Source organism: Salvelinus namaycush, chromosome 36 (assembly GCF_016432855.1).
Source record: "Salvelinus namaycush isolate Seneca chromosome 36, SaNama_1.0, whole genome shotgun sequence".
Lineage (NCBI taxonomy): Eukaryota > Metazoa > Chordata > Actinopteri > Salmoniformes > Salmonidae > Salvelinus > Salvelinus namaycush.
Genome location: NC_052342.1, coordinates 26,843,324 through 26,854,987, shown reverse-complemented (window position 1 = coordinate 26,854,987; position 11,664 = coordinate 26,843,324). Strand labels below are relative to the sequence as shown.

The 11,664-nt window shown below is 44.9% G+C and overlaps 1 protein-coding gene across 2 annotated transcripts; it reads right to left on the bottom strand.

The window, feature by feature from the left end:
• Positions 1 to 1,273: 1,273 nt before the first annotated feature.
• anapc10 (anaphase promoting complex subunit 10) lies at positions 1,274 to 11,372 on the bottom strand. 2 transcript variants are annotated; one of them, XM_038975778.1, is made up of 6 exons: positions 11,235 to 11,372; positions 4,904 to 5,019; positions 4,571 to 4,661; positions 3,018 to 3,138; positions 2,107 to 2,177; positions 1,274 to 1,994 (listed from the first exon to the last, which is right to left on the bottom strand). In XM_038975778.1, the coding sequence occupies exons 2-6, from the start codon at positions 5,016 to 5,018 to the stop codon at positions 1,835 to 1,837; spliced, it is 558 nt and encodes a 185-aa protein (XP_038831706.1). In that variant the 5' UTR covers position 5,019; positions 11,235 to 11,372; the 3' UTR covers positions 1,274 to 1,834. The 2 variants fall into 2 exon arrangements, with proteins under 2 accessions (XP_038831706.1, XP_038831707.1); XM_038975779.1 differs by lacking the exon at positions 11,235 to 11,372 and adding an exon at positions 10,883 to 11,053.
• Between the last annotated feature and the right edge of the window lie 292 nt (positions 11,373 to 11,664).

Sequence of the window (11,664 nt, the reverse complement as noted above, 5' to 3'; positions counted from 1 at the left end):
AATAAGCAAAGAGAAACTACAGTCCATCATTACTTTAAGACATGAAGGTCAGTCAATCTGAAAAATGTTAAGAACTTTGAAAGTTTCTTCAAGTACAGTCGCAAAAACCATCAAGCCCATCAAGCTATGATGAAACTGGCTCTCATGAGGACCGCCACAGGAAAGGAAGACCCAGAGTTAGTTCATTAGTTACCAGCCTCAGAAATTGCAGCCCAAATAAATGCTACAGAGTTCAAGTAACAGACACATCAACTGTTCAGAGGAGGCCGCATGAATCAGGCCTTCATGGTCAAATTGCTGCAAAGAAATCACTAAGAAGAGACTTGCAATGGACATTAGACCGGTGGAAATCTGTCCTTTGGTCTGATGAGTCCAAATTTGAGATTTTTGGTTCAAACCGCCGTGTCTTTGTGAGACGCAGAGTAGGTGAACGGATGATCTCCGCATGTGGTGTTCCCACCGTGAAGCATGGAGGAGGAGGTGTGATGGTGCTTTGCTGGTGACACTGTCAGTGATTTATTTAGAATTTAAGGCACACTTAACCAGCATGGCTACCACAGCATTCTGCAGCGATACACCATCCCATCTGGTTTGCGCTTAGTGGGACTATCATTTGTTCTTCAACAGGACAATGACCCAACACACCTCCAGGCTGTGTAAGGGCTATTTGACCAAGAAGGAGAGTGATGGAGTGCTGCATCAGATGACCTGGCCTCTACAATCACCCGACCTCAACCCAATTGAGATGGTTTGGGATGAGTTGGATCACAGAATGAAGGAAAAGCAGCCAACAAGTGCTCAGCATATGTGGGAACTCCTTCAAGACTATTGGAAAAGCATTCCTCATGAAGCTGGTTGAGAGAATGCCAAGAGTGTGAAAAGCTGTCATCAAGGCAAAAGGTGGCTACTTTGAAGAATCTATAATATATTTTGATTTGTTTAACACTTTTTTGGTTACCACATGATTCCATATGTGTTATTTCATAGTTTTGACGTCTTCACTATTATTCTACAATGTAAAAAATATTAAAAATATAGAACATCCCTTGAATGAGTAGGTGTTCTAAAACTTATGACTGGTACTTTATATAAAAATGTCAAAGTACCTCCTTTAAAACCCTTATCCCACCCCCTGCACGCTATCCATCCAACCACACCTCATATCCTGTAGCACCAGATTCTCCCTTCAGAGGGGAGACAGTGCCTCCTGCTGGTTAAACTGTGGTGTAACACTGATTAGGACCTGTAGCTAGTAAAAGCAGACCTACGGGGCTCAAACTCAAAACACATTTAATTCAACAACAGACAGAGAGAGAAACATACATTTGACATTCATTCCCAGTCAGTACAGACAGCAGGTCTAGTCACACGGGTAGTAAACCTGTGTTTTTTGGAGGCCTCAAACCACGACCCTTAACATGGTCTCATTGAAGTCTTCAAATCATCTTTACATCAGACACCAACCGAAAGAGAGACCGTCAGACTAATATGGAATTAACAACATCAATAACACAGATTGCTGCCCAAACGGCACCCTATTCCCTATATAGTGCACTACTTTTGACAAGGGTCCATAGGAACACCCGTAGGGGTCCTGGTCTAAAGTAGCGCACTATATATAGAGAATAGGGTGCCATGTAAGGGCTCCATGTAAACTAAATGAAAAGGATTTCAGGTTAACTTGAAAATTAGAATAATATTTCAATTTAAAAACTCAACATTCCAATTCCCTTATTTGTCAACACTGTACACTTAAGGGTTCCCACCCGGAACTCTGGAAAGTTCTAGTCGGAACCCTGAGAAGTTCCACCCAGAACCCCGGAACCCCTCAGTGTCATCTGATGGTGCGGTACATCATGAAGTCGACCGTGGTGCATCTTGGGAACTTGCCGATGGAGCTCTCCTCGACGGGGGTATACACCTTGATCTGTCTCATGTGCGTGTCTCTGCCGTTCTGGTGGTTGGCTAACACAGCTATCTGGATCATGAACGTCCTGGGGAAATGAATACATTAGAAACATTAGGACAGAGAATTTAACATATAGAATATCATTGGTCAAAGAAATGTCTTTGAGACACTTTACAGAACAGCACCTATAAATCTACCTGATGGGGTTGTTGACTGTGTCCAGAAGGGGGATGTGGATCCAACCACTAGGCTCTACCATCTCTAACTGCTGCAGTGAGGGAAGGAGGAGGAGGAGGAGGAAGAGTGAGGAGGAGGAAGAGTGAGGAGGAGGAGGAGGAAGAGGAGGAGGAAGAGGAGGAAGAGGAAGAGGAGAAAGAGGAGTGAGGAGGAAGAGGAGAAAAAAAGAGTGAGGAGGAAGAGGAGAAAAAAGAGTGAGGAGGAAGAGGAGAAAGAGGAGTGAGGAGGAAGAGGAGAAAGAGGATGAAGAGGATGAAGAGAAGTGAGGAGGAAGAGGAGTGAGGAGGAAGAGGAGAAAGATCATCACAGAACAGTTATAACATCACAGAACAGTTATAACATCACAGAACAGTTATAACATCACATAACAGTTATAACATCACATAACAGTTATAACATGTACACAGTGATACATATAACATCATATAACAGTTATAACATCATATAACAGTTATAACATCACAGAAGTTATAACATGTACACAGTGATACATATAACAGTTCTAACATCATATAACAGTTCTAACATCACATAACAGTTATAACATGTACACAGTGATACATATAACAGTTATAACATCATATAACAGTTCTAACATCACAGAACAGTTATAACATGTACACAGTGATACATATAACAGTTATAACATTTACACAGTGATACATATAACAGTTATAACATCATATAACAGTTATAACATCATATAACAGTTATAACATCATATAACAGTTATAACATCATATAACAGTTATAACATCATATAAGGAGGTGATAACATCATATAACAGTTATAACATCATATAACAGTTATAACATCACAGAACAGTTATAACATCACAGAACAGTTATAACATCATATAACAGTTCTTACTCTGATCTCCTGCAGGTTGTGGAAGTTGTTTCCGACTCTGACAGAGATCTTACTGGGGGTGTAGCTCTCGTCTGACTTGTAGTCTGCATACATACACAACATCTTCACTGTAGTCTTTCTCCTGGGGAGAGAAGGAGGGAAGGAAGAGATGCATGATGGTCTTTCTCCTGGGGAGAGAAGGAGGAGGGGAGGAAGAGATGAATGATGGTCTTTCTCCTGAGGAGAGGAGGAGGAGGGGAGGAAGAGATGAATGATGGTCTTTCTCCTGAGGAGAGGAGGAGGAGGGGAGGAAGAGATTAATGATGGTCTTTCTCCTGAGGAGAGGAGGAGGAGGGAGGAAGAGATGAATGATGGTCTTTCTCCTGAGGAGAGGAGGGAAGGAAGAGATGAATGGTGGTCTTTCTCCTGAGGAGAGGAGGGAAGGAAGAGATGCATGATGGTCTTTCTCCTGAGGAGAGGAGGAGGGAAGACAGAGATGCATGATGGTCTTTCTCCTGAGGAGAGGAGGGAAGGAAGAGATGCATGATGGTCTTTCTCCTGAGGAGAGTAGGAGGGAAGGAAGAGATGAATGATGGTCTTTCTCCTGAGGAGAGGAGGGAAGGAAGAGATGAATGGTGGTCTTTCTCCTGAGGAGAGAAGGAAGAGATGCATGATGGTCTTTCTCCTGAGGAGAGGAGGAGGGAAGGAAGAGATGCATGATGGTCTTTCTCCTGAGGAGAGGAGGAGGGAAGACAGAGATGCATGATGGTCTTTCTCCTGAGGAGAGGAGGGAAGGAAGAGATGCATGATGGTCTTTCTCCTGAGGAGAGTAGGAGGGAAGGAAGAGATGAATGATGGTCTTTCTCCTGAGGAGAGGAGGGAAGGAAGAGATGAATGGTGGTCTTTCTCCTGAGGAGAGAAGGAAGAGATGCATGATGGTCTTTCTCCTGAGGAGAGGAGGAGGGAAGGAAGAGATGCATGATGGTCTTTCTCCTGAGGAGAGGAGGGAAGGAAGAGATGAATGATGGTCTTTCTCCTGAGGAGAGGAGGGAAGGAAGAGATGAATGGTGGTCTTTCTCCTGAGGAGAGAAGGAAGAGATGCATGATGGTCTTTCTCCTGAGGAGAGGAGGAGGGAAGGAAGAGATGAATGGTGGTCTTTCTCCTGAGGAGAGGAGGGAAGGAAGAGATGCATGATGGTCTTTCTCCTGAAGAGAGGAGGAGGGAAGACAGAGATGCATGATGGTCTTTCTCCTGAGGAGAGGAGGGAAGGAAGAGATGCATGATGGTCTTTCTCCTGAGGAGAGTAGGAGGGAAGGAAGAGATGAATGATGGTCTTTCTCCTGGGGAGAGGAGGAGGGGAGACAGAGATGAATGATGTAGTATGTTGGAGATGCCTTCATTGAGATCCTGATTGACTAATTCAGTCACAGGCAGACAGGCAGGGAGACAGGCAGGGAGACAGGCAGGGAGACAGGCAGGGAGACAGGCAGGGAGACAGGCAGGGAGACAGGCAGGGAGACAGGCAGGCAGGCAGACAGGCAGGCAGGCAGGCAGGCAGGGAGACAGACTGTACCTAAACTGGATGTTGACTAGGTGTGGCTGGGATCCATCAGACTGCCAGTATGTCTCCAAGTTATCATCTCTCAGCTGGTCCACACCAAAACCTAGAGAGGGAGGAGGAGAGAGGGAGGAGAGAGGGAGGGGGAGAGAGTCAGTGTATGAGTTCACCAGTCAGCTGACTAGAGCAGAGAAAGAACGCCAGGGTTGTGTTCATCAGACAACAAACAGACTGAAACCCGGGAGGGACAGTCCTGAATTGTCCAATAACTCGTTTTCATTACATGTGCAAAAACATTTATTTTTTTGCTACAGTGTGCACTAACGAATAGAACCCAACCGAACTCACCTGGTTTACAGGAAGACAGAGACCACACCGCCTGAGAGCCGATCTCCCGGACCGTCCCGGTCCTCTCCAGCTGCTTGGGGTCAGAACCCGGCGGGGTCTTACTGGGGGTTGCCATGCTACACAACACAGGAAGGAACAAAACCATTGAAAATAGAATGAATTACATCAGAGGTCACAGCCCCAAATCGCTGTTGTCTGATAGGGTGGATGGTGGTGGCGCTGACAGCTCCTGCTAGGACTGCTTTACGGTGGTAAATATTACCTTGTTTGATCCCAGTGTTGCTCCGATCACTTCCTAAAACTTATTAAAAATACTTATTATGTAGGTATTCTTATCTTGTATTAGTTATTATTAGCTGTATGGATCTAGAACTGTAAGTGTAGTTTAGTAGGATGGAGGCAGCCATAGATCTATGGATCTAGAACAGTAAGTGTAGTTTAGTAGGATAGAGGCATCCATAGCTGTGTGGATCTAGAACAGTAAGTGTAGTTTAGTAGGATGGAGGCATCCATAGCTGTATGGATCTAGAACAGTAAGTGTAGTTTAGTAGGATAGAGGCATCCATAGCTGTATGGATCTAGAACAGTAAGTGTAGTTTAGTAGGATGGAGGCAGCCATAGCTGTATGGATCTAGAACTGTAAGTGTAGTTTAGTAGGATGGAGGCAGCCATAGCTGTATGGATCTAGAACTGTAAGTGTAGTTTAGTAGGATGGAGGCAGCCATAGCTGTATGGATCTAGAACTGTAAGTGTAGTTTAGTAGGATGGAGGCATCCATAGCTGTGTGGATCTAGAACAGTAAGTGTAGTTTAGTAGGATGGAGGCATCCATAGCTGTGTGGATCTAGAACAGTAAGTGTAGTTTAGTAGGATGGAGGCATCCATAGCTGTATGGATCTAGAACAGTAAGTGTAGTTTAGTAGGATGGAGGCAGCCATAGCTGTGTGGATCTAGAACAGTAAGTGTAGTTTAGTAGGATGGAGGCAGCCATAGCTGCAGTAAGTATGTTTTTTTTATTGAAGTATTCTTTCTCGCTGATGAAAAGGGACCATATGTTTTGAAAGCTGTGTCGCAAGCGATGATTGACGTTCCTAAATGTTAAAATACAGCGTTTCGATTGTAGTTCACGAGGCAGTAGTGGGCGAACCGACGGGAGACGGCAGAATGTCCGACAACCGACGGGAGACGGCAGAATGTCCGACAACCGCCGGGAGACGGCAGAATGTCCGACAACCGCCGGGAGACGGCAGAATGTCCGACAACCGCCGGGAGACGGCAGAATGTCCGACAACCGACGGGAGACGGCAGAATGTCCGACAACCGACGGGAGACGGCAGAATGTCCGACAACCGACGGGAGACGGCAGAATGTCCGACAACCGACGGGAGACGGCAGAATGTCCGACAACCGACGGGAGACGGCAGAATGTCCGACAACCGACGGGAGACGGCAGAATGTCCGACAACCGACGGGAGACGGCAGAATGTCCGACAACCGCAGGGAGACGGCAGAATGTCCGACAACCGCAGGGAGACGGCAGAATGTCCGACAACCGCAGGGAGACGGCAGAATGTCCGACAACCGCAGGGAGACGACAGAATAGGCGCCTAGAGTTTAAGAGCTAGACAAAAACACAGGTCATCTACAGCAGAGGTGCATAAATTCAAAATGTACCACACTGCTCAACACAGGATCACCACACGGATCTAGATGATGTTGTAGCCTTTGATCACATTGGTCTCAGTCATGAGGTACGGGAGGTAAAATCATTGACGTAATGATTTGAGTTTGTAGAATATATTTCTAGTTGTAAACACAATTTGCAAAATGTGTAACTGATGAGTTGTGAACATGAAAGAATAATCTGTAGTTGTAAACACATACTCAAACTTGTAAACTTAAAAATGTGCGAGCAATCATAAACATTTGTACACCTGCAGCATGTCAATTTCGCACAATCAGACTTTTGGCAATGCTTTAGCATCCTACTGTGACAAAAAGGTTTTGTAAACTATTTTTAAGCTAGATTCTGTATGGAGCCATAGCTACCTAGCTAGATTCTGTATGGAGCCATTGGCTGCATTCTGTGAATCTGTAGCTACTACCCTTTGATTCACGTAAAACCTTATCTAAACCATTTACAATTGTCCGTCCCCCCTCTCCAGGCTGCAATCCTCTCCCAGTTAGACAGGGTCTGTTCAGGCCTGCCGCCAGCTCCACGATGCCCTGGGGGACGTGAAGGCCTGATCAGTTCAGACTGATGTGGTATACTCATTTATGCCATCGGAATAATCCCGGAACATATTCCAGTCTGTGCGAAACAATCCTGTAGTATAGTATCCACTTCATTGGACCACTTCCTTGTTGAATGAGTCACTTGCACTTCCTGTTTGAGTTTTTGCTTGTAAGTAGGAATCAGGAGGATAGAGTTATGGTCAGATTTGCTAAATGGAGGGCGAGGGAGAGCTTTGCATGAGTCTGTGTAAAGGTGGTCTAGAGTTGTCCCCCCCCCCCTGGTTGCACGTGGCATGCTGGTAGAAATGAGGTAAAATGGATTTCAGTTTTCCTGCTTCCAGAGCACCGCCATTAGGAGCACCGACACTAAGAGCGCCGACACTAAGAGCACCGCCATTAGGAGCACCGCCACTAGGAGCACCGCCACTAGAAGCGCCGACACTAAGAGCACCGACACTAAGAGCACCGACACTAAGAGCACCGACACTAAGAGCACCGACACTAAGAGCACCGACACTAAGAGCACCGACACTAAGAGCACCGACACTAAGAGCACCGCTACTAGGGGCACCGCTACTAGAAGCGCCGCTACTAGAAGCACCGACACTAAGAGCACCGACACTAAGAGCACCGCCACTAGGAGCACCGCCACTAGGAGCACCGCCACTAGGAGCTCCGCTACTAGAAGCGCCGCTACTAGAAGCACCGACACTAAGAGCACCGCCACTAGGAGCACCGACACTAAGAGCACCGCTACTAAGAGCACCGACACTAAGAGCACCGACACTAAGAGCACCGCCTCCAGGAGCACCGACACTAAGAGCACCGCCTCTAGGAGCACCGTTACTAGAAGCGCCGACACTAAGAGCACCGACACTAAGAGCACCACCTCCAGGAGCACCGACACTAAGAGCACCGCCTCCAGGAGCACCGACACTAAGAGCACTGCCTCTAGGAGCACCGTTACTAGAAGCGCCGACACTAAGAGCACCGCCACTAGAAGCGCCGCCACTAGGAGCGCCGACACTAAGAGCACCGACACTAAGAGCGCCGCCACTAGGAGCACCGACACTAAGAGCTCCGCTACTAAGAGCACCACCTCCAGGAGCACCGCCACTAGAAGCACCGACACTAAGAGCACCGACACTAAGAGCACCGCCTCTAGGAGCACCGCCTCTTATAACTATAATAATAACTAATAATAATTATAACCATAATAATAATTATAATAACTATAATTTAAATAATAATAATAATAGCTATGATACTACTAATAATAATAACTATGACAATAATAATAACTATGGTTATAGTTACAATAATATTAACTATGATAATAATATTAACTATGATAATAATAATAATAATAATATGATAATAACTATGATAATAATGATAATAATTATAATAACTATGATAACTATGATAATAACTATGATAATAATAACATTAATAACTATGATAATAATAATAACTATGATAATAATAACATTAATAACTATGATAATAATAATTATGATAATTATTATAATAATTATAATAACTATGATAATAATAATAATAATAATAATAACTATGATAATAATAGCTCTGGAACATAATCACAGTTGGACGTGTACATGAGAACCATGTATGTGCTGTGGACATATACAGTGATGCACAACTGCCTGAATCTACCTTTTCCACACTAATACACCCAAACGGTCACGAGCACAGACCCATGCGTTCAATCAGTGACGTCACCTGCTCTGAAAAGGCCACCAGTTTGTTCGAGTGAAAGGTAACACCGTTTCGTGGGTGACCGTTGTCACTGTGTTCAGAGGGTCCCTGGTTCGAGCCCAAGTTGGCGCGAGGAGAGGGACGGAAGCTGTTTACAGTACATACAGAAACCCATTCATAGAAAATCAGAGAGAATATTGATCATTTATCAAAGGTTCCCATGTAATGCAAAGCAGACTAAACAAACAAGGTATTTCTGAGCTGGCATTTACAACCGCAGCAGTGACCATATCTAGTTTACAACCTAAAGATGATGTAAAAGTTGAGATTTAGACTGGTGCCCAGATATCACAGATGCTACATAGAGAGGACATACACAGAGGACATACTTACAAAAACAAAAGTCAATATTAAATTGAGCACCCTGGAGAGGAGGGACACAATCCTGTCGGTCGTCTGGTCCACTGCAACCCAGCTCCCTGCACCCTCATGGACAAAGTGTCGTGGTAGAGCTTGAAGAACCTGTCAAGGTGTTGTATTGTGTTGGGAAGCAACTGCTCACTGTGGCCTCCAGCCGTGCCCATGGTGTGCTGCAGCGTCAGTCGTTCGACTGGCCCTGCACCTACCGTGCCAAAGTAGTTTCGAATGAGGTTTGTGTGTGTGTGTGTGTGTGACCCGCTCCGGGGACAGTGGCAGGTGGGGAGTTTGACTGGGGCGGTACACCTGTCAAACGGTAACGCAGGTGTCCTAAGGCGAGCTCAGGGAGGACAGAAATCTCCCGTGGAGCAGAAGGGCTAAGTGTGTTTAAGTGTGTAAAGTGTGTAAAGTGTAACAATGGTCATTCTGTGTTAGTGGCTGAAAATGTAGTTTCGCCGGGTCTTCCTCTTCTGACGCTTGTTCTTGCCGGGGTGCACCCTAGTCATTAATTTAGACAAAAATCATGCCGTTTTCTTACAAGTGTATATGGTTAAGCATGATTTTAATCTGCGAGAGAAGGGCGACCCCTGGTAGAAAGAGGCTGTACGGCACAACATGAGTTGCAAATGTGCGCTGTACCTTACGTTGTGGCACGTCACGATGTAACGTACAGCGATGTAACGTACAGCGATGTAACGTACAGCGATGTAACGTACAGCGTCGGGGGAGGGGTCAGTTTTTTTCATATTTTCTCCAATACTGTTAGTCCATTACCATGTCAACCAACACTGAATCAAAACGTAGTTCACACCCCGGATTTTGATGCCAACACAGTCACATTCGTTTTCATTGCAGCCTCGTTTGAATGTCGCGGTTACGCACATTTGTACTGAATGTGGTGAGTTGACTTATCTAGCTTAAAAAATAGTTTGCCAAATAACTTTACCAAATTGATTTCGGTAGCTAGCATCAAAACTACAAACTTAATAACAATGATTTTGACAAAAGCTTCCAAAAACATATTACAAAGAAGAAAAAAGCTTGTTGCCATTAAAGAAAGACATTTAAACGTACCCGCCGTGACAGCTGAGCTTCTTTGGTGGACATTGCGCAAATGGTAACCTGGTAACCCACGTCGTGATTGACAGGTGGTTGTGCCAGACTCCACGGCCCATGTGAGCTGTCACCAACCAACCAGTGTAGAGTATACTGGTATATGAAAATCTCATCTGATTGATTAGAAGAAGCTGGTCCCGTCCCACCTCCAAGGGCTCCTGCTCTCTTTCTCAGTGCTTGAACGTCTACAAATCTTTTTGTTACGGTAGGCCGCTAAAGCACTGCCAAAAGTCTGAGCATGCGAAATTGACATGAGCAGGTGAACAGATGCAATTATTGCTCACAAATATTAAAAGTTACAAGTTTGCGAATGCGATTACAACTACAAATTAGTATTTTTCATATTCACAACTCATCAGTTACATGTTTGGGAATGTGTTTACAAGTAGAAATATATTCAACAAACTCAAATCATTATGCGCTGCCTTGTTAACTCGTCATTGTCACGCCAAACAACATGTGACAATTACAGTTCCGAGATATCATTACCTACCTTATTCATTCAAACAAAATAGCCCTCATGGCTTGACATTGTAATGCAGTGACCCGGATTCGAACCGATGTACGTGCGGTCACAACGCGAAATACTAACCACTACATGATCACGGCGAGCTACCAAGGCTTGTGGCTACATGGGGAAAGCAGATGGCTTTTCATTCAAACCTGAAGTGACGTGCGCTAGTAGTACGCAAAATACAGTATCAATTACCATGGGAGTTGGCAACATGACAATAACAAGTATCACGTCAATAACCCTTTTCGCATCTCTGTCGAGTTAGCTAGCTAGCTATGTTAACAGTCATGCAAAACCATTTGTGCCAGAAACAAGAACTTTCTTATATTACCTTACTCCTAATGTCGTGGTTTTACTTTTCGTTTTTAACTAATCGTAGATGGCATTTGTTTAATGAAATATTAAATTACTGTTGCTTGTTTTGCTACTTCGAATCTCCCACTTCTCGCTCTAGGTTTGGTCGCATGTTGATGACGACACAGGAAGTGGAGACACTTCTGTCGCACAACAATGCCTTTCTCGCGCGATCTTTTCCTTCCGACTTCTCTCCTAGATAGAACGAAAGAGCATTTATGTACTCTCTTTTTCTGTCTCTCCCTAGCAATGAAGCTGTAAAGTTAGACCTAGACACTGATCTTGGGACAGTTATTCTCCCCTATGGTGAGGGTTAGGGCGTGGGGTTACACTTATCCTAGACTTAGGTTGCTGTAGAGAGGTTGCTGGGGCCAGTAACCGACAACCGAATGAAGTCAACAGCAGCA

What these genes read in the sequence shown, in the direction of transcription:
- anapc10 (XM_038975778.1), bottom strand. Translation starts at nt 5,018, where the DNA reads ATGGCAACCCCCAGTAAGACCCCGCCGGGTTCTGACCCCAAGCAGCTG. An exon ending in ACAACCTGCAGGAGATCAGA is followed by an intron (nt 2,178 to 3,017) that starts GTAAGAACTGTT and finishes CCCTCACTGCAG; the next exon opens with CAGTTAGAGATGGTAGAGCC. An exon ending in ACAGTCAACAACCCCATCAG is followed by an intron (nt 1,995 to 2,106) that starts GTAGATTTATAG and finishes TCATTTCCCCAG; the next exon opens with GACGTTCATGATCCAGATAG.